We start from the raw sequence: 22,908 nt of genomic DNA, 5'->3' as shown, positions 1-22,908 counted from the left end.
TAAAGCCACAAGCTGAATTTTTGGTTGTAGCTGATAAGAGCCTAGAGTTGAGGTAAAAATTTTCTAGAACTGAAGAACACTTTTGCTGGGCAAAGTCTAGAAATGGAGACCAACATGAGAAAAGTTGGTACCTAAAAGGAAGAAAGAGTAGCTGTCATTTTGTGGGAAGAACTTATAATGAAAAAGTACAAAAACAGTGAAGAAACCTTAGTGATGAGTTAAACAATGGAAGAAACATTTTCCAGAAATAAATGAATGAATCTCCATAAGAAAAGCTACAGATTCAACCTAAATGATGATGGATTATTTTTTCTACAGAAATTATTTAATGAACTCTGCTAAGCAACTGTGAGTGTCTGGTGCAAGGAGCCACATTTGGTATTTTAAACAATCTTTCCAACCACTCTTAGTGGCATTATGAACATTGTCAGCATTTATTCTCTGCACCAGTTGCTGGGGAGATGTTACACACCAGAGAGTGGAACAAAGAAGGGGAGTTTATCAGTTTTCTCTTTTGAAAGGAGACCAACATTATGCATCCATTTTCTTTTTGGAAATATTTAAGACTTTGGTGATGCAGCTTGCTACATGCAGAGTGACAAAGGATTCTAAGCTGCCTGTGATGCAAAGCAACTGAAAGGTAAACAAGAAACAGCTGAGAATACAAGCAGCTGTCTGACTACGTGCACTGTATCCAGGAGCTGGCCTTGGCCTCTCCAGGATGGCTAGACACACTCTTCATCCTTTGTATTTCTTCTGGCAACCACTGGAAGAAAAAGTGTGTGACCCATTATGATCAAAAACCACAACAGCTAAAGGAAGCCACAGGAACTAAGAGGTCATATAAGAAAATAGGAATAAGAAAATAGGAAAATCCCTATTTATTTAGGGATCTACTACTATAGCAGTAAGATCCTTCTTCCCTGCATTTTCTGAGGCTTTCATGATCATATGAAGTTAATGTACCTTGGCAAGGCATTCCTATTTTACCACTTCTGGTTTATTTTACCTTAGCTCACAGTAGCTGTGGAAGATCTGGTGTGTGCTGATATTTTCAAACCTGGACAGCTTTTCAAATACCTCTTGGATTTTATCTGGGTTGGTTTTATGGGAAGGAGTTGGTTAAATAGGAGCTGGACTCATTCAATTCCTTCTGTTCTCATGACTGACATCCTCTTCCTCTCTGGAGTCTGCCTGTGCCAGTAATAGTCAGAACAGATCCTCTGGTGTGCTCTGGCCCCTTTGTTCCTTCTGCAAAAGTTATAGAAAATAGCTGGATCGTGGCTGAGACTAGACAAGAAATGTGCTTATGGTGAGAACAGCTATGTAGAGAAACAACTTGAATTATTATTTTGTTTCTCATCAAAAAAGCTTTAGAAATCAGAGTGAAAACTATGGTGCTATGGTTTTCTGAACCCTCTGAAAAAGAGATACTTATTTATGTTGTTTCCAGTTCAGTTTATTAAAGTTCCACCCCTCACTATTAAGTCCACTATACTGTCAGACAACAGCATCTAATTGTGGTAATATAGTTTTCCTCTTATTTTCTTCCAATCTTTCCTCCCTTAGTTCTGCATTTGCCAGTGAGAAGTTTGCTTAAGTTATGCTCACCTAATTGAAATTTCTTCTGTATTTTCTGTTCCATAATTATGTGGGAAATGGGATTTCCCTGAGGTGACTTCATATTACCATTGAAAAGTCTAGTACTACTGTGGAGAAGGGCTAGGGGGTGGATAGGTAGGTAAGGGCAAAATCATCAGTGACTTTTTTCCCCTCTGCTCTTTTCAGCTTTGGGTTTATGTGTTCTCTCGACTGGCATAAAAAATTCTAGTAGAATCAGAAACAGAGGTGCTGGCAAAGCTACAAGATGCTCATAAGAGTAGCAAGAACAGGAGGAAGAAGCAGAGATTTTTTTCCCCTGGAATTAATACACAACTGGGGGTCTGTGAGATCTCAGTTACAGAATGGGAGAACAAATATTTACATTTCAGATAAATTTAGTCAGATACATTCTGTTGGAGGTGGTTTTCAATGCAAAATGCTCTTTTTGCCAAACATTTCCTATTTCTTGATCTTTACTACTGGGAAACGATCAACATTATTTTTCACAGCTGCTTTTTGAAAGTTCTGGATAATTTCACTTATGGAGACCTAAAGAGCATTAAAGTTGAGATTTCAGACAGGCTCCTGTACTGATGCTCCAAGATGGGGAGTCTCAAAATCTTAATGTCTCCAGCCTCTGGCAAGTTGGCTGACAGGAGAGCTGAAGCTGAAAATCGAGGAGGTGAAGAATAGGCATGTTGAGCCTCTGGGAAGTTGTTCCTGTATGTGATACCTCCTGTTAGGAGGAAATTCCAGATAAATGGCATCAAGCCTCAGAACTGTGTTTTAGTTCCCCTAAATCAGTTCCTCTATTATCTCCCTCCCTTTCAAATTTACAGCATCAATCTAATGCATTCAATGGCAGCTTCAAGCCTGCAAAATGTGGGCTTTTCCTTTCTGAGCTTGGCTCAGGGGTACTCGGGATGCTGAAGGTAAAATTCCAGATAGGTAACAGATAGTCTGGCCTCAGTTTATAGAGGTTTGTTGGCAGACATATCATTTGTCAACAGCAACAGTGTTCTACACAAATCCACAATATTAGGATACTCTCTTATTTTATAACAGTAGTTGAAATTAATCAAAGATGGTGACAAAAGTGCTGTGTAACTCATACCAGGTTCTACACAACCTGTAAGTGCCACTCACCTTTGTTTTTTAGCAGTTTGCTGAAATTCCATTTAGTCCTTTATCCACCTGATATGAAGAATCTGCCATGTTCCTTTCCCTTTGAAATTACCTGACCCTGATCCCTTGGAGGATGGGAATGGTGGAAGAATAACAAATAGGAAGTGAGTTTCAGGTAGAAGTCTTGAAAGTCTGCAGGAGCTGAGTACACTTTTCTGGGCAAGTGCATCATGTGCAAGACTTCTCCTGTGCTTTTCTCACTTTGGCTCTATCTTTTCCTGTGCTGAATGTTACTGTACTCCTTACAGTTTCCCACAAGTGCATGGAAGATATCAGATTATTTAGCATGAAAGAAGAGTGTTCAGTTAGGGTGTTTTCTCGGGTTTGCTACTTTGTAACCCTCTTAGGATGCTGAGGAAGTTCATGAGTTAGCCTCAAAAGGTGTCTGGAGCAGGGACCTTAAGTCCCCTGTGGGTTGACTTTATCTAAGAGCTGCTGAGCAGGATTGAAATAAATTGTTTCCCTTCTTACACAGTCTTTCTTGGATAGCTGATAAAAATCAATTTATCTCTCAAAGTATTACTGTGCACAGTCCTGATAGGTGATGTCTACAGCAGAGTTGAGCCAGTCCTGTGCAGAAGCTGGCTAATGAAACAAACAGCTGCTTCATCCCAAGAAAGCAGACAGGAAACTAGTTATTGCAAGCCTCATGGCATGTGCCAACAGCTTTCAGGAAATACTATTGCCGTGTATTATGCCTTACACTCCTGTTTTTTTTTTTCTGTTTCCTGCAGCTTGTTAAATATACAACAGTTCTCCTTTTCCTCCCCCAGCAATGTACCAATGTTGGAAGTTATATTTAGTTTTAGTCAAGTTACAGTAGGCTTTTTATAATCACACAGTAGTGAAGAATAGGCCAGAAACACAGTGAAGGCAAATATTTGCAGCATATCATAAACCTTTCTTGTAACCTAAATATTTGGAAAGAACAGAGATGTAGGAGGATACTGTACTTTATAAAACATGGAAAAGATAAGAAGCAGCCTCCTTACCATGCTGACATATTGCAGAATTCTTTTCGCAGCAGCATGACTGAGCAGAAGGACTTTTTCCTTTTGTTGTGAATATATTTTCTGACTGCAGATGATTTAGAAAAGTAAATGTTTAACTTTAAAAAAAAAAGTGCACATCCAGTTCAATGGGAATAGGAAGGACTGCAGTTGAGAAGAGCCAACACCACTACCCCCAGTGACATAAAACCAAGTGTTATCCAAAGGGGATCTTGAGGGATTCATTAGCACCCTGAAAACAGCAATAGCTGTAAGATTTTCCTTTAGAGATCACTGAAGTTGTTTGGACTAAAGGACAAGAAGTGAGTTGCGCAGTCTGTTGCTAAAAATGTCCTTCTGCTAAAGCGCCCCTACATATGCCCGGAACATTTTTTCATTTCCGTCTGTTCATTTTTAAGTTGTTTTATTCTGAGAAATGCATTTGCTTAAATTTTCATCTTATTTTATGCTATTCTCAGCTGTTTACTTGCTTTTCCTTTTGTGTACTCTCTGTCTTGGAAGATGGTCCTGCAGCTTGGGAGCCAACAGAATAATTAAGGTGGAGATAATCAAGACTGTTGTGAGGCTTTATAAGCAAATTCTCTGCTGCAATCTGTGAAACTCAGGGGCAAGATATTGGATTCCCCAAGGGTTCTTGCTTTAATCTCTTTTCTAGGGACCTTCTCTTGGAGACCCTGAAATGTTTCTATGTTTCTTTTAATTGCTCATTTTTTTGAAACTCTGTTTTCAATAATTACCAAAACCTGGTGATGAATCAGCACACCAAAGAGAATTTACCCTGAGAGTTGTCAGGTAGAAGTATAATTCGCTGTGTGTAGCATGCAGGGTGGGATGAATGGGTGTAGATGCTATCAGAGTTTCATTCAAACATAGGGCTACTGACAGTTGTTCAAAATCTGTGATATATTCAGAGCATTAAAGGAACACTCTTGTTAGTGGACATACAAGCTCACATCTGTTTGGATCATTACCTGATTCTTAACAACATGTGAGTTTGGAAGTATGTCTTTTTCATAGGCATCATTACCCTAGAAATTACCCTAATTGTCCTTAGTTTTAACTCTAATACAATTATTTTTTGAGTTGGTTAAGAGCCTTCCTAATAGCTGAACATAACTTTTCTGTTATCTGCTGATACTTTCACATTCTCATACCCAATTTATTCTTTTCTTTGCAGACCAGGAAAAGTGTGATGAAGATGATGAGATGGAGCGACTTTACAAGTCATTGGAGCAAGCAAGCCTGTCCCCCATTGGTGATCGTCGACTGTCAACTAAGAAGGAGCTTAGGAAGTCATTTATCAAGCGCAGCAAAAACCCCTCCATTAATGAGAAACTCCACAAAATTCGAATGCTGAACAGTACATTAAAGGTGAGTTTGCAGATCTTGCCAAGGAAAAGCTTGAGAAAAAAAACCAGTTTGGCTGAAAAAGAAGCAGTACAGACTTCAGCCAAACTGTAATTATGTATTTACTGTAAGCCCCAGAGAATTTTGTTAGGTTTTTGAATTCTTTTTTTCTGCTTCATTGTGAACACTGATCTGCGTTATGTTGTTCAGCTTGAACTGGAAGCAGAGGCAATAGCTCAGGAGGGACTCCTCTTACAGAAGTTCCAGCCCATTTGGAAAATTTAATAAAGAAAACTCTTAGTTAACTGGAAAACTTGCTAGCTCAGCTAAATGCACTAAACAGGGGAGCCTTAAAAAAGGAAGAGCAGACAAAGTACATTGATGATAAAGGACACGAAAATGACCCTGAGCCAAAAAAAGTTTTCCTTATGTGATTATCAGAGAATGTACAGGATGTGCCAAAGCTATTGTAAAGACCTCCTGTAACTAAAATATTTCTAATAACGAAAGCATCCTGCTTTTATGTTGGAAATATATCACGAACTGGAGGGGTACAGGGGTTCAGGAGACGTTCCATGAAAGGGCTGGTAAATCTGTCTGGAATGTGGGAATTTATGAAGCAGTTTACTTGCCAGCATCAAGTGTCATGGGATTTCAAAGCCTGCTTCTGAGTGGTACTGAGGGAAACAAAAAGCTTAACCATAGCATTTATATTGTAAGGAGAAGACAGAATAAATGTAGACTTGGGGCTTCACTTGTTTCTTTTCGTATGCATTAGAAGCAGGAATTGAGTATCTTGTTTCAAATGGATGTATTTGGCTTCAGGCACTGTAAGCTGGAGAAATGCATGTAAAATGGTTGGACTTGATGATCTTAGAGGTCTTTTCCAACCTTAGCAGTTCTATGATTCTAAAAACTTATCCTGCCAGCACAATCATTGGTTTGATTATTAGTTGCAATGGAAGACTTGGGTTTGGCACCTTAGCCCGTATTGAAATTCCTGAAAAGTAAAAGGAATTGGGAAGAGAGGCATACTTGGCTCTGTATGAGACCTGGTGAAGTCTCTCCTTAGTATCAAAGAGTTTTCAGAGATGTGGCAGTGATACAGAAGTATTCATTTGCATCAGCAGTAAAGTGAGCCCCCCACATAGCAGAAAGTTGGTTTAAAAAGAATGTCTACTTCCTAGGATAGGAAGATACATGGAGAAACATTCCAAAAAGTTTTCCCTGACAGGACCCTCGCTAATAAATCTAAGAACCAGTTGGCGCAAAGTGGAGTTGTATTTTGTGGGACAGTCACTTTCATTAACATGGAGCTGAATGGAAGCCTCATTGCCAGACATGAGCAAGGAGGACAATGGTGCATTGATTTAGCATGGGAGTATTATATAAGTTGTGATTAACTTAGGCTTGTCTAACACTTGTATTTAATATGGAAAAATAAGTTTTGGAGTATTTATAACATATAAAATGTGTTGATCTCTTTGGGTTTTTGGTTTTTGGGTTTTTTTTGGGTTTTTTTTTTGTTTTTTTTTTCTTCGAACTAAGTATTGAAGTATTGACAAGACAAATAAAAAAGCACAGACACTTTCCCATAGACACAAACAGAGTTCTCTACACAGCAGTATTTAAGTTAGCCTGTCTGAAAGTCAAGTGCCTGCAGTGGGAAAGTGCCATATTAATTACATCAGTGAAATTATGTGCCTTTAAAGTCAATTTTCTTAATGTATAATATAAGACATAAGATAATTGGAAATTATCTACTGGAAATTTAAAAATCAGGATTTTTTAGATCCATATGTACTCTGCTTTAATTAAAACCCTATTAGTTCGAGAAGTGATTTATGCAAGTCTCAATGCAATTTTAATTTTAGACTTTTGACTCCACATATTTAACAACAGATTAATGTTGCTGCCAAAATATATCATTAACAAAACATGCTTTGAATACTTTGTAAGAGAGGGAAGCTATGTGCAAATGCATCACAGTCTTAGTGAATGTGGGAGATAGTTTTAGTGTTACAGGAGAAACTCCATGGCATGATTTTTGCTGCCAAGTTTGTCCAATAGAAATACTCCTCTTCCTTCCACCTCCGTGTCTCCTCTCTTCTTCTCTTAAACTAACTGCACATATCCCTGCATCAGTACCAGAAGTCTTCTTAAAAGGGCTGTCACTGGGTCTTGAGGGTAGGACGTGTAAAATACACTTGAAAGAGCTTTTGGGTTTAAAAAGCAGCTAAGGCATGACAGGAATTGGTGCAGTTGAAGGTTCATTAGATAATTAGTGGGATATGGATATAGAAACAGCTGATGGCTGCTATCAGAAGGTGAAATGAGTGTGTGGGAGTACTTTCAAGGTGTTTTCAAGGCAGCCACCAACACAGGGTGTTCTTGGGTATGATGAATGGGTGGTAGCAGGAGAAGATGGTTAGAACTATTCCATTGCTTTCACACACAGACTGGAGCAAGGGAGCCCAGCAGAAATAGCCAAGTTTTGTTAGTGCAGCATGGTGCCTCCGTTAATAAATTATACTGTCACCCTGATTTTTTAAGATTTTCTAAGCCTTCTGATGTTTACATTCTTGTAATGAACTTTCTCACACACTTTCTGTAAATAACTCATTGTTTTGCATTCTTTTATGGAGGAAGAGAAATTTGATAGATTGTCCAGTGTCATTGGAGAGGTAGCACTTTTATCCTCCAATCCACTGTCATTTTTAGAAAACTATAAATATTAAAGTCAGATAATAAATTTCGCTTTTCTTCACCTTGAGAGCAGCAGTGTGCGTACTTGTGTTGTTTTGTGTCGTATAGTGACATTATACCTGCTCACTGGGGCTTCTCTATCCTATGGTCCCTGGATAGGCAATATGGGCTGGAAAAGTGAAGTGGTTTGTTATGCTACAACATGAGGACATCAAAGAACATCAGTGTGTGAAAGGAGGGTGCAATGAAGACAGAGCCAGGCTATTTTTAGTGGTGCCCAGTGACAGGACAAGAAGTGAGGGTTCAAACTGAAACACAGGTTTCCCCTGGGTAGCAAGAAATGCTGTGAAGGAGACCAAGCACAGATTGTCCAGGGAAGCTGTTGAGTCTCCATCTTTGGAGATACTCAAGAGTCATCTGCACACAGTCCTAGGCAGCCTGCAGTAGGTGGCTCTGTTTGAGGAAGGGTTTTGGACCAAATGACTCCCAGAGGTCCCTTCCAAGCTCAACCATTCTGTAGTTCTGTGACATACACAGTCTCAATGTCCCTGCATCAGTCACTGCCTGCACCTTACAAGTGAATCAGGGTGCTTGCAATACGTGGTCTGAGCTGCTCTTGCCTAAGTAGATACCAGATTTATTTGCAGTAGCTGGTGGTAGATGGCAGACACAGGTACTGTAGCCACTCTACTGCCAGTGCACAAATTATATCCAAAATTATGGTCAGTCCAGCTCCCAGAGAAGAGACGTTTATTACATGGATTAAGTGTTTTTGAGAAAGTTAGAACTGCTGTGAATTACAGAAATAAATGCTGTTGTGTCTCGTTTCATGCAAGTACTGTCTTGTTGAGAGAGAGAGTAACAATGTGCAATTTTCACATGAATCTTCTCTCATCAAGTTTTGTTAAAAAGCCTATAAAAAATCTAGATGCAATCATAACTTGCCTTTAACTGGGAAGAATTTTTACTGTAGACATAACTTTGATGACCTACACTCTAAAAATGGGAACAAGCTGCCAGGAGAATGGGTTATTTGCCATCTCCTTGTGACATGAGTCTAACATTTCCAGAGTGTTTTTGTTAGGGACAATTGTCTTGACATTTTCTGTGGAAATAACCACTTGTTCTCTTCCTAGTGTAAGGAACATGACCTGGCCACAATTAACCAGTTGCTAGAGGACCCACAGTTGACAGCGGTGAAGTACAGAGAGTGGAGGAGCACAAACATCATGCTGGTCCAAGATATTTATCAGCAGCAGGAGGTCCAGGACACGTCCGCAGAGAATAGTGAAGAGCAAGAAATGGCTCCACAGCCAGTCACTGAAAGTGCTATTTGATCAATGGCACATGGCAAGATTTTTCTGCACGGGTCTTCACGTACAAGCGATTTAAGCTGCTGTATCTTGAGGTTTGTTTTTCGCAAGCATGCTTAAAAGGAAAACAACCCAGTCTCCAAAGTTTTAAATGCTCTTGCAGAGCTCATTTATTGTCAAATAGGCAAGTTCCCCAAACTTGCCCAAGTTGCCCAAAAATCATGCCTGAATGTGGCCTGCATACATAAGAAGACTATTTAACAAAGCAGCAAAGAAACGTTTTTCAGTTTTTGGAGAAGAGAATTATAAGTGTCCAGCTCCTGGAGGACACAGAACTATGTAATATGTACTGTATAAATATGAGATCCTTGGGATTGTTTTAACTATACACCTTACCTTGAAATGAAGCTAAACTGATCCCAACAGGATGTAGCCTACTCTACCTTTTTACCCTCTACGATAACCCAATGTATTAGCTTTCATTTATTTTCACCACTCAACCAGTTTAAAGGAGACAAATGGAAGAGTAATTACTCATGAGTTGATACTGTTGACAGCTGCCAGGCACCCAGTTTGGGCTCTGCCTGATGTTTTATGAGTTTCAAATTTATTTATGGTCCAGACCAAGAAGGTACTGTCTTTCTACAAGAAGAAGAGGTCTCTAAGTTTTTGCTAAAATGTAATTTACTCTTCAGTGAGACAAGATTCAACTTTTCTTATGGACTTGGAAGAATTTTTTGGAAGAATTATGTTCTTCTATCTTTTTTTGACAACTGAAAGTATATAAGGTACAAGTTCATCCCAGAGTCCAACTTAAGGAAGGTGATCATATTCACAAGCCAGAAGCTAAATGACTCAACTCCTAATGTGGACCTGGCAGTGTAAAACAAAGCTGCAAATATTTTTGTAAATATATGTAATTTTATGACTTATATGAATGTGACTATGTACTGTATAGATGTTTTATTTATATATTTATATATGCTGAATTTCCTAATATAAATAGGCACATGTGGACCAAGCCCACCCAGCTGTGAGTGCTTACAGATTGACTTGAAATGCCTCTTTTTTTTTGTTCCATTATAGATCACAGTAATGGCTCTGCAGCTGAGACTACCCTGAGGCATATGCTGTGACTGTTTCTTTTGCTTTTCTAGCTTTGAGTTTTAGATGAAGAAAATCTGTACAACTTAGGGCCTGAAAGAATTTTTCTAGAGAGTTTCAAGACTTCCCTTTGGGGGAAAAAATAAGAGGTTTTGCTGCAGGATCATGACTTTTTGGCTTCATTATCCTCATACAAGGTTTTGGGCTTTTGCCTTCCTCTCTTCTGCAGTATAAGGAATTTTGCAGGGTGCTGAATTTTGAAAAGCAAGGATTAGTCCACCATTCCCAAATTAATGTCACTACAGGAACTGTGACAATCTGCACTTCTGTTGCTATTTCATTAAGATATTCTTTGTCATTAGTTTTCAATACAGTTTATCTTTTAAAGCAAAATACACTATAGAGATGCAGCCATATTCACCTCTCTTTATACTTTTTATGTTTTATCATAGCTTGATAGACAAAACAAAAGATAATGGTGTTAGTGGGAACACATGAAGTCTTTTTCACCTGTGTAGTGATTTGTTTGAGTGTCGATATTGCATTTTTAATACTCAGCAGTTTTTCTTTTAAAACAGAGGCAAGGAAATATATGAAAATTACTAAATGGGGAAGCAGACACAAAACCCTGGATGGTTAAAAAGCTATTTTTTCAGGAAATCATCATATGAATGGTGACTTCATCACTTCACTAATTCTAACTAGAAGTTAAGCAAGCTAAATACCTGGTGCAATTTGGTTTGGAGTAATTGCATCCTAAAAATGGAGTCCAGTTTTAGGTTGCTTTTTTGTGCTTCTTTTTGTTTTTTTGGGTTTTTTTAATAATTCTTCCACCACTCCCACTGAAATGCTGTCACTTATCTGCTGAGAGCACCCTGAAAATTAGGAGTGTAGGGATTAATCTGCTTACCATTTAATTTTTAACTACCTGGTGCTAAGTAACGGATAAATATTGGAGGACAAATTGCATGTTCTATCACACATGTGAGTTTCTCACAAAAGAAAGCACGTAAACACTGTTTTCCTTCAAAATCATCTTCACTCAGATGCTGAAAAGAAGCACATGCTTAAGTGGCCTGTTGAGCTGGGCCAGACGAGTCAGTGCCTTGCAGTTCTGAGCAAAGTCTGAGTCAACTCCATTTGCTGAAGTAGATTTGCTGGACACAAAGAAAAACCTATGAGGCCTGTACATGCTGTGTTGGCTCTTTTCACACTGCACTTGTGTAAACATAGACAAAACAGCTTTCCCAAATCTAGAGACAAAGAGATGCCCTTGGACTGCCCAAACTGCACTGTTGGTTTTGACAGATTACATAGCCTGAAATTGCTTTTAAATTACTCTCTTTTAGATGGTCAGTAGATACTTATTGTTGAACTATTGAGGTTTTGGAGATCTACTAAGTATGGGCTCCATCACCGCTTAGAAAAGAACAGAAAATTCTTGAATGGGGTTACTTCAATCCCAGTTATAACTTTAACAAATTTCTCTGTTCAGGAAAGCAAATTTATGGGTTTTAGACTGCAGGAAGTCTAACTCCACTCCCTTCAGCTACTACTTAGACTCAAAATAATGCAAAGCGTGGAAAATGCAAAGTGAAAATTGCAGTGAAACAGGATTAATTTTCTGGCATTGCTAATTACTGTGACAGTTTTTGCCTGGGTTTATCACAAGGGGCTGCCCAGCAGCGTGAAAGCTATAATCAGAGACAGAATTACACACAAGCTGACGGCTACAGTGGGGAGCTGCCTCAACAGGACAAATTTGGACAAGTCTGTGCTCTGCTCATTGATGCTTGGAGTAACTGGTATTTCTTGGTCTGGATTTGGAAGACCTGCACTATTGACTCACAGCATAGGGAGCTGTGCATCCCTAGTGTGAATGTCAAGAAGTTTTTAACCATCTGCCTCAAGGGACATGTTTTATACACTTTTTTGAGAGAAAGTATATGTGTGTGGATACGTGCACATGCACAATTTTTCTTCTGTCAGTAAAGCCAGTTGGTGCAGAAAGTCCAGCAATGGAGATTTTGAAATTCCTGGTAAAAATACCTAATTTCAACTGTTTCTGCAGCTTTTCTGGAAATCAAATCTCTCTGTTCTGGTGATGTACATCTCATGAGATACCAGAATGAGGTGAGATCACATTTCCTTTCCTATGATGGAAGGGATTCCATGTGGGGATTTTGAATATTTTTACATCTAGCTCTGATGATTCAATCAATACTAGGGTTTCACCTTGACATGGTTTTAAGTGCAGCTGGAGATGAAACACCATGCAGTTGCTTGCTCAGCCCCTCCTCTCTTTTCCTTCCCTATCCCTGTGTAATGGGGAGCAGAATTGAAGTAAAAATTGTAGGCCGAGACAAGAATGGTTTAATAATTTAAAATAAAATAAAATACAACAGTAATGGTAAATAATAATAATGATTAAAAAAGGAAAGAAACCCAAGCAAGTGATGTACAATGCAATTGCTCACCACCCACTGACCTGCCAGACCCTTCTTCCCAAACCCAGATCACGCCCTCCTCCCAGGTAGCTGCCCCTGGTTTATTTACCTGCCATGATGTTCTGCAATGTGGAATATCCCTTTGGTCAGTTTGAGTCCCCTGTCCCAGCCATGCTCCCTGCTGGTTTGGGTTTTTGTGCATTTCCTCACTGGCAGAGCACGAAACAAGGAAAAATATCCTTGACTTAGGATAAAACATGGCTTAGCAAAAACCAAAACACCAGTGTGTTGTCAATACCATTCCCATTCTGAATCCAAAACACAGCACTGTAACAGCTACTGAAGCAGAAATTAACTAGACCCTAACTGATACCAGGAATAAACAGGAACAAATAATGTGCTGCTTCTCTTTTTTGCAAATAATTTGAATTTTTGAGGATACCATCATATTGAGAGAAAAGGCTGGTGTGACACAGCCAAGGAGGGAGGGGAAGAAAAAACATGGTATTTGATTTAAAACTCAGTGGAAATTCAGAATTTAAAATTATTTCTAACTTGAAAAAATTATGGATGTGTTACACCTATTGTGTAAGCTTGTAAGCTTACATGTCTATTACAGATTTAATATGAAAACCTGTATTTTTAAATTTTTCAAATAGCAAAGGAACCCATGAAAGCATACTTTTATGGGAGGAACTCCTGATTTTGGGTTTTGGGCTTTGGCCTTTTTTTTACTCTTTTGCTTGTTTAGTCATACAAAAGTAGCCAATTGTAACCAATTGTACCCAAGTGAGGGCCTGAGTTTACTTCGCTTATATGAGACATGGCTTTCTGCTAACAGGAAGCCAAAGTGGTTTTCTTGCAGTAGTGGAGCCAAAGTGGAATTTCCTGTTTTCTGTGGGGCATTCAAAGCAGCAGACATTTTAAGATGTCAGTGAGAATTTCCTTTATGCTTGAAGATTTATCCCATTTTTGTTTGCTTCAAACTGCAACATTATTACATTTTTAAAAACTGCATTTATTCTGAACTGAAACAAAATTTGAGGTGAAAAAAGGAAAATAGAACAGAAAAAATATTGGAGCTAAGATCATGCTGAAATTCACATCTCTGCATAGGGTAGTAGGAGCTGAGCTTGCCAAAAGCTAAGCGTTTCAACACTGAAAAAAATTGTAAGGTGTTGAAAAGAGTACTACGTTCCTTGAAATTTGCTGTGGGAGAAGTTCCAAGACTTGTCTACTCTGGAAAAATGAATATTTTCCTAATTTATTCCCTCCTGATAAAAATCCAAAGGGAGTGGTTTATAAGATGGCAGCAAGTTAAATATGAAATATGCATGTAATTCATTGATAGCTCAACAACCTTGATGTATGATCTGGAAATGGTTGACTTTAGATGGCTCAGCCTGTAAAATCCATTTCTTTGGGAGAGCATTGTAGCTACCAGTGTCTGAAGCTTATGCACCCCATCTGGTCCACATGAGGTCCATTTTGAAGATGTAGGTGAATGGCTTTTCTATAGGGCAAATAGTTTGTGTCCTCATTCCATAGCTTAGGAACCACTCCCTGTGTCCTAGATGCCTTAGGACCTGCCCAAATTACTCTGACTCTTGAAGCTGCTTATGGCAGTTTAATCTTCTCTCAACTAAAAATAAATAGAGGATATGAAAGCACATTTCCCACTCCCACATGAATTAAAACTAGCACTAGTCTAGCAGAGATTAATGTAAGTCACCTTATTTATGAGTGTTTACCAAAATAGCTCACCTGGTGAAAAGCCATTTGTGCATACAAACAGCAGTGCTCTTGTGCCAAGCTTTCAGTGCTGAGGGCTGGCCCAAAGCAGGAATGGATGTGACCGTCCCACTGTGCTCTGTGTAGAGAGGAAAAGTCAGGCACAGAAGAAGATTTACAAGGACTCCTATCAGGCAGTAGCAGGGCCTGCAGCACGACAAAAGTACAAGGGATCCAAATTCAGTATTTTATCTGCTGAGTCTTTTTTTTCTTTTCTTCACTAGTTTAAAACTCACAGCACAATGTTGGCACTCAGCGCTGCCTTTTTACTGCTTGTTGCCTACACGCGTGAATTGATTTTCATGGAATGATACACACATCTTGCAGAATGAGAGCCTTATGTTTGCACTTGTCAATTAAACACTGAAATGAGAGAATATTTTGCTCAGCCTTTTTTTTTTCTGCTTATTTTCACTGCAGATTTTTCAGTTTACTTCTATAAAAAGAAATAAATTTTTGCTGGTTCTTTAAGCAAGCAATTTCCCTGTGGGACTAATATTATTATTAAGTTGTATAATCTGAAACCAGGAAGAGTCAATGAATGGTTTGACTAAGGAATGCCTTCTACTAGTCTGCAATGTGGTATTTGAAACTGCTTTTAAATTAGTTAACTCTAACTCTTAATTGGTTATTTTAGGCACCCTTCAGGAAGATCAGTCTCTTCTGACAGGTATGGAACATTACTAGATTATTTTTAAGCTCACAGAGCAGCCTGCTTCAATTAAAAGAAGATAGGTATTTTTGTCAAAAGGCTTTCAGTTTAGCTGGAGAGGCCAGCCAGGTAGCAGTATGGTGAAAGTGTGTTTCCTAGGAAATGAACTTGTCATAAGGGCTCAGCTGAAAAAAGAATGTCCCTGTCTCTGTCCCCTCTCTTCCCCCGACCTCCTACATGCTCCCACTGCTTGCCTTGGGCTAATCAGCTCATCATTTGCCACCTCTGTCAGCTCAGCCAAGTCAGGCAGCAGGGAGCAGACACAGCAAGCTGGATATTCATCTGCAGTGATGATAACTGAAATTGCCTCATGGAGAGGGTCAGTGCCTGACAGAGTCCTCAGAAGGGATGCAGCTGGATTCTGTAGGCAGAAGCAGAAGGAAGAAGAGCTGTGTAAGTGGGAAGGAAGAAAGGGACTCTTTCCTTTCAGAAGTAAAGCATTAGCTTGGCTCATGTTCCCACAAAGTTATACCTTCGCTTCTAACAAGCAATGATTTCTTTTTTTTTCCCCTGCTAGACAGGGAGTCATGAAGACAACCTGAGGAAACAGTTTTCATGTGATCTCAGCCTGTGCTCTTGCTCTCAGTGCCTAATGCACAGCCAAACATTTGGTGTCTGGGCCTGAAAACAAAACTCTACAAAAAAGCATCAATGATACCTCTCTTTAGGATCCTTCCTGGCATGCTTGCTGTGGGAATGTTGACAGGAAAGGCAGTGGGGCACCATCTGTCTACCCTTATGCCTGCTGTAACACCTCACCTCACTGCCTTGGGCTGCCTCTTGTTTGGCTCTTGCTTTTGCTTTACACCCTCTTGTGGTGGTACAAAACATCAGCTGTTCCAGCGTTTTATAAAGGTATCATTGAGTTGCTCATTAGGATTTGGACATTTGTCTTTTGCCTGATTAAAAAAACTCTGTTGGGTTTTATTTGGCTTGCTTCCTGTGAGCTTGGGGTGAGCATGATCACTGGCAAAGGTTCACATCAGAGGGCAAAGGCTCCATCCCTGCATCTGACCCCATTTCATCACTGCTTATTTTGGAAAGGCTCAGTCACCATTCTCCTTATTATTGTGGCTTTTTCTTATTGCTGGAAGAAAGTGCCTACTGTCAGTGAGAAAGTTCCTGTATTTCTTCCTCTTCTCAAGAAATATCCTCATTACCACTGGGGGATGTTTCAAATTGTCTAACAGAAGCCTTGGCAGTACATGACATACAGTGCACAGTGACAAACTGCTCTGTTATTTTGGTGGGGAAACTGTATCTTTCCCCTTTCCACTTCTTGGCAAAGTGCTCTCAGTCTTGGGAAGACAAACAAGTTCTTGTACTGCGGCTGAGAAAACTTCTGCGAGAGGCTCTCAGCGTGTTCCTGACGGAGAAAACTGATCCCTCAGCACAGCCTGCTGGCTGCTGGCAGCACGACAAGCAAGGAGGGAAGTCACAGGTTCGTCTGGAAGAGTGGAAACAAAAATAAGAGGGTTTGCTGCAGGATCATGATTTTTTGGCTTCCTTATCCCCAGTACAAGGTTTTGGGTTTTTGCCTTCCCCTCTTCTGCACGTGTACAAGTTTGTGATGGTCTCAGCTCACAATTGAGGACGTTTGCAGAGAGGTGACAGCATTTACAGCTAGTGTGAAAATGGGAGATGCTGTCTGGGACACTGACCCTCTCCAGAGCCGAAACAGAAGCAGTAAAATGAAACCAAGGTCAGTCTGGAGATAAAGATGCTCTTTAGTGAGAAAGAGCAAGTGAACACCTGAGCAGCAAAGGTGAACACAAAGAAAAAAGAGCTGGTAAATTAGGGGGTGTGGGAAAGGGGTAATTATTGTCTGATGAAAAGCAGGTGGCATGAGATTAGTGGAACACCCCAATTGGCCATACAATGGATGGGGATGATTTTTAGTATATGGCTATTTAATATCCATATATCTCATCCAGCAATTTATTAAAGATATTCTGCAGAGCACCCTAAAATTTGAGGGTTCAGATGTCAGAGATTTTTTTTGTGTAAAATGCACTTACGGACCATGTTTCTGTCCCTTGTGAAATGTTCTGTGCATGCCTGGTGAAACCCCAAAGCCACTGTTATGGTGTGTTGCAAGAAAATAGCTGAAAAGTCAGAGGCATTTCCAATGTCCTCAAACCTTGCAATGGCAGTCCTGGTGACTGACAGGCCTGGCTGTGCTCTTGCAGTCCTGTTGCTGAAGTAGAATCTTTGTTTCTAAGGTGCATTTTCCTAAATCTTATTTTTTTACAGACAGTAAATTCAGTTCACCTTGGCTAGCACTTAAGTTCATGCATACAGCAGCTATGAAGATGACTCTGCTAGTGGTGTCATTTGCTGTGAAATTTGGAAATTTTTCTCTACAAATGTCAGGAGGAGCTCCAAATCAGATTTTATACTATTGTAAAACACACATATCACCTTCCCAGATAGATGTGATACTTCATCATGAGCATAATTTGCTTTCTGTGAAACAATTTATTCTGTTCATCTTGCTGCTCATGACATGAGGCAATTCAGGCAGCTGTGTTGTTTCTGAAATGTGTTTTCTAACACAAGAAAACGAATGACTTATGGTGCTGGTACTATTTGGAAGAAGCAGATGACAGCCTCAGGACTGAGGCAGCAAACAAAGCTCAGCACTTTGGAGACAGTGGCACAAATGACATCTTCAAAAGAGGATGTGGGAATTTCACTCATTAAAGAGAGAAAGGAAGCCTATCCCATAAGGAATCAGAGAAATGAAGGCAGAGTTTGTGTGACAGCGCTGTTCATACAAAAAAATCAGTGTGAAGTAAACCCTGGGAATAAAGTTCAGATGCAGGAAGGTGTGGACTGGTTTAGGAGCATGGCTGCTCTGGAGGATTGTAGGGTGACCTGGCTGAACAGGCAGGACTGGACAGAACACAAGCTGACATCTGGACCTAGCTTAATGATATAAAGCAAGAGGAGAGAAAAAACAGGCTGCAAATCTCCCAAGTTCCCAAGTTCCATTTGTTTCGTAGACACCACCTGGCAAGGTAAGCAGAGCATCAAGACATAGTAAACCATGGCTTGGTGTCAAGGATGGGAAGGTGACACAAGGGAAACTGCAGTGGGCTCAGTTCCCAAAGATGTGTTTGCACACAAGAGGCAGCTGCAATAGGTCAGCAGCCTGGGCCTGAGCTTTGCAGTGTGGCCTGAACCATGATGCCACTTTTGGCAATGTTCACAATTCAGCTTCTCCAGCCTTCAGTTTTCCAGTCAATTTGTTGCTTTGGAAGATATGAAATCCTACTGTGCGGGTTTACACCTTCCCTGATATACTATCTACCTCCTGGAGAGGACACAGTGATAAATTCTGTTTATAGTTCAAGAAAGACATAGCTATCTCTGGGATCTTATGCCACCTGCAGCCTCCCAGAGTTGCACAGTAAAATGACTTTGGATGAGGATCTTTGCAACAATTTCGTACTCCTACTTTGTCTGTCAAAATTTCCAATAAAGATCAGAAAAATAACTATACACATACCTGTATTCAGTTCTTAATGTAGCATCCAATTAATTCCACTGCACCAAATTCACCTTTGGCACTAGCTGAACAAAGAGATATAGTTTTTCCTTTGATTCATTGAAAGTTTTGGAATAATTTGTAGCTGCAGTATCAGGCTAAATTCTTAAGTGCTACATTAGTGAGGATTATAAAAGTAGTACAGATCAAGATGAAAGAGAGACATTTATTCTGTATTGCTCCAATTAATCCTTTCAAATCCAGCAGCAGCCTTTTCTGCAGCACATACCCACAGATTCACAGATGAAGGTGCTGATATTGGTTGCAACAAAACACCTTGAGCTTGAAGAAAGCCTGAACAATATTGAACACTCACAATACTTTTTTTCTTCATAGCACTTTTTATATAACATTTTATTTCACTGCTCTCTGAAACAGTTTCCTCCCATTAAAACCACCACAATCTTAAAAAAAAAGTAGCACTCCTTCTAACACTCTCATTGATACCTGTGCTGAAAGCTCAGCAGCAACCATCGAATACATTATTAGAAAATATGCACTTAGAAGGAAGAATAATTTCTACAAAAGAATAGGACAAGAAAGAGGATTGCTGCTGTGTTGGAGAAGAGGCAGCAGTAGTTCCACTGAACTTACACCAGACAGAAAGTAAAATAGCAGCTACAAAGCAGAGGTAGTAATGTTAAAGGGAAAAGGGTGGAGGAGTGGAAAGGGGAAGCCTTAGTAAGACAGCCTGTGGAGATAACCACCTATATGACATTTAAAATTTGCCCTAACTTTTACTCCATTATAGGTAATACTGATTTTGCTGAATTTTCCTGCATAATAAATTTTCTTATGCTGTTTGCTTTCTTCTCCTCACTCACTTCTAGACTGTACCTTATTATTGACATATGTTCACTTAGGGCCTGGAAGAGATTTGCTGAAGTTCTGGCATTGTTACCTAGAATCTACTGCAACTAGTGGCCTGTATTATTACTTTTAAACCAAAACATTGTGAGGATGTCTTTAGATGGTGTTTTGCTCATCCCTCACAGGCAAATTCACCAATCCAGAGATTTGAAAGCCAAACCCAAATGCTACAACTTTCTGTTCAGACTGTCTACAAAGACTGTGTAGTCTTTTACCAAGTCCAAGTGATCCCAACACATGATGTTTTGCTTTAAGAAAAGTGTGGATGGAGGGTATTTTTGCTTCAATAAGTTGAAATCCCATTATACTTTCATGATACTTCTGTCTAAAATGTCTCTAGCACATATGTATGCAGGGGAGCTACCTGAATTGGCCATTACTTCACTTCCTACTGATTGCAATTCATTTTCTGACTGCTATTAAAGAGACTAAAACTTCCAGCTGGTGAAGGATCTGGAGCACAGGTCTTAGGAGACGTGGCTGAGGGAGCTTGTGGGTGCTTAGCCTGGAGAAAATGAGGCTCACGGGAGACCTTATTGCTCTCTGTGACTGCCTGAAAGGAGTCCCAGGTAACAAATGTTGGGATGAGAGGAAATGGCCTCAAGTTGTGCCAGGAGAGGTTTAGATTGGATATTAGGAAAACTTGCTTCATGCAAAGGCTTGTCAAGCATTGGAACAGGCTGCCCAAGGAAGTGGTTGACTTTTGATCCCTAGAGGTAAGATGTGTAAATATGGCCCTTGGGGATGTGGTTTAGTGGTGGGCTTGGCAGTGCTGGGTTAATGGCTGGACTTGATGATCCTAGAGCTCTTTTCTCACCTAAGTGATTCTGTGATTCTGTGATTCTGCTTCAGTTCAACCAATAGGCAGAAGCACAGGTAGTGTGTGCAGTTACAAGCATGTGTGTAATTCCACTGTTACCTCTGCTTTCACACAGTTGACACAGGGTTTCTCTGCCATATCTAGCACATGTTTTTCTTGGGAGAGAAAAAAGCTTTCTCACAATTATCCCATATTCAACTTCCAAATTACAGAGATGATGATGGCAGTATAAAAGGCAACATAAATGCTCTATCAAATGTTTAAAAAAATTAATTTTCTGTTGCTCTGTAATGAACTGCATTAAGCCAGAGACCATCGGCACAGAGGGAGATTATAGTGATTAGCAACACCAATGGGAGGCCCTCTGTTCAGAGTTCATCTGATGATGATATTCATCTTCTCCATTACCAAGAATTAATGTCAAAGCATGAAATTTTGATCCATCATAAGCGGATACTGTGATAACGTCTGATTCTCTCTTGAAAATAAAAGTCTCATAAACATTGTATAATAACTTTTGTATTAGTTTTATGATGCTACCATTCTCTGGTTTTATCTAATTGTATTATGGTACATGGAAGCAATTTTGATTTGTAAATCTTTCAGAGCAAGAAGTTTTGTCTGCCTTCATCATCAGACCCCTTATCATATTTGGATCTACCAGGTTGTATTTATCCCTCTGACTCAATGTAGAGGACTCTGGAGAAGAATGAGTTCTTCTGATGCTGCCTACTGACAGCATTACAAGGGAAAAATAAAATAGATATTTACAGAAAGAGACTGTGACAGTAAATTGATGTGCAGAAACAACGTGATGCATCATTTACATGTGAACAGCATATGCCTGGAGCCTGCCTGTTCCCTGTTCTTTTGTCTTCTCTTCTCTGGAACATCAGATACAAGAAAATATCACAGTGAAGGAAAACAAAAAAAGCAATTAAATTTGAACAGCCTGTATCATCTCTGCACTATTGAGTAAACCAGGCAAACATTTAATATAAGAGGTTTGAATATGTACCTTTGCAGAATTAGTAAGAAGGGAGAGAGAATTCAGATGATCCTGAACTAAACTGCATCTTATTCACAAATATCTTGCTTCTTTGAAAAGTTCACAAGAAAATAACTAGTTATTGGAAATCTATTGGGGGGGAAAGAAAGGAAAAGAATATGATGCTGTGTCAGGTAAAAGTTCAGCCAAAGTCAAACACTTTTACTTTCATGTTATTTGGCAAAATGTAGTACATGGAATCACTAATCAAGAGAAAATCTTTAAAAGATCAGGAGAAACAGCAGCTGGTCAAATTATGAACTGGATACTAGTAGAAAGTAAAGTGTTGATCTTATTACCTGGTTTGGAGATTTCACTACTGGCAATTCCCAGACGATATATTTTCCAGGCAGTTTACAGTACTGACACAAAAGTCATCACTTTGATCCTACACCTTGAAGAAAATGTTTGATGCAAAGCAAAAACTGAAAGAACGTCTTTCAGTTTGTTTGTACAAAAAGGCTTTCAAGAGAACACGACCTTAAAAACATAGTTCTAAGAAAATCAAGTAACGTAGAAGTAAGTCACTTAAAAAAAAATAAAAATTATTGAATGGTCTTTGGAAAATCAGAGCTAAACTGTTTTTTCATAAATTTGGCAAAACACTGACCTTATATAGAAAACCGCTTTGATCAAAAGGACCCCAACAGACCAAAACCTGTGAAAAATAAGTAGCAAGGACAGGGATGCCTCCTGGAGGACTGTGTCTACTGGCAACCCACACTGGGGCAGGGACCTACTGGAGGCCACCAAAGTAGTATTTTTACCACTGCAGTGGCACATAGTTGATTTCCAGAGTTTTTCCAAATTACCTGAATCCTTATGGTTAATTAGCAAGGATTAGTTAAGACTATTTTGCCCATGAAAAAATCTAAGTGCCCTATTTTTTTATTAATTGGGAGATATGGAAGGACATGATGTAGATGTCTAAGGTTTCTTCCCATTATTCAAAATGAGAGCCAGATGCCTGTAGCACAGGTAATCCTACTAGGCTGCCTTGACTTTATGGACGACAAAGCCAAAAGGACAGGGGGTTCAGCTATTGAGCTCTCCCTTCCCATTTTTAGTTGGGTGAAGCTGCACAAGTCAGCTCAAAGCCAACTCAGCTGCATATTTCTTCTGCTAGAGCATTTGCAATTACACTGAGCTACATTCCAACTTCAAGAGAGACAAACTCACACAAAGAGACTTGGGTTCATGGAGTCTATCTCTGCAGTGGAAAATGTCAACTCAATTTTCCTCTTCCCTTGTATAAAGACTCCTTCAAGTAAAGAGGGAATTGGCTGATGTAATTGCTGAGACATTCTCCATCACATTTGAAAAGTCATGGCAATCAGGTGTAGTTCCAGGTGACTGGAAAAAGGGAAACATTGCACCTGTCATTAAAATAGGTAGAAAGGAGG

At 39.6% G+C, this 22,908-nt stretch overlaps 1 protein-coding gene across 3 annotated transcripts in view; it reads left to right on the top strand.

Annotated features, from left to right (window-relative positions):
- Positions 1–14,882, top strand: part of IPCEF1 (interaction protein for cytohesin exchange factors 1) — a 44,513-nt gene extending 29,631 nt beyond the window's left edge. For all 3 annotated transcript variants that reach the window (XM_077175402.1, XM_077175404.1, XM_077175403.1), the window contains 2 exons: positions 4,975–5,168; positions 8,987–14,882. In XM_077175402.1, coding sequence (XP_077031517.1) covers positions 4,975–5,168; positions 8,987–9,187 — 395 coding nt within the window. In that variant the 3' untranslated portion in view covers positions 9,188–14,882. The remainder of the gene's footprint in view (positions 1–4,974; positions 5,169–8,986) is intronic.
- The last annotated feature ends 8,026 nt before the right edge of the window (positions 14,883–22,908 follow it).

This window comes from Agelaius phoeniceus, chromosome 3 (genome assembly GCF_051311805.1).
Source record: "Agelaius phoeniceus isolate bAgePho1 chromosome 3, bAgePho1.hap1, whole genome shotgun sequence".
Taxonomy (NCBI): domain Eukaryota; kingdom Metazoa; phylum Chordata; class Aves; order Passeriformes; family Icteridae; genus Agelaius; species Agelaius phoeniceus.
Note: the sequence above shows the minus strand (reverse complement) of the source record. Positions and strands in the feature narration are given on the sequence as shown.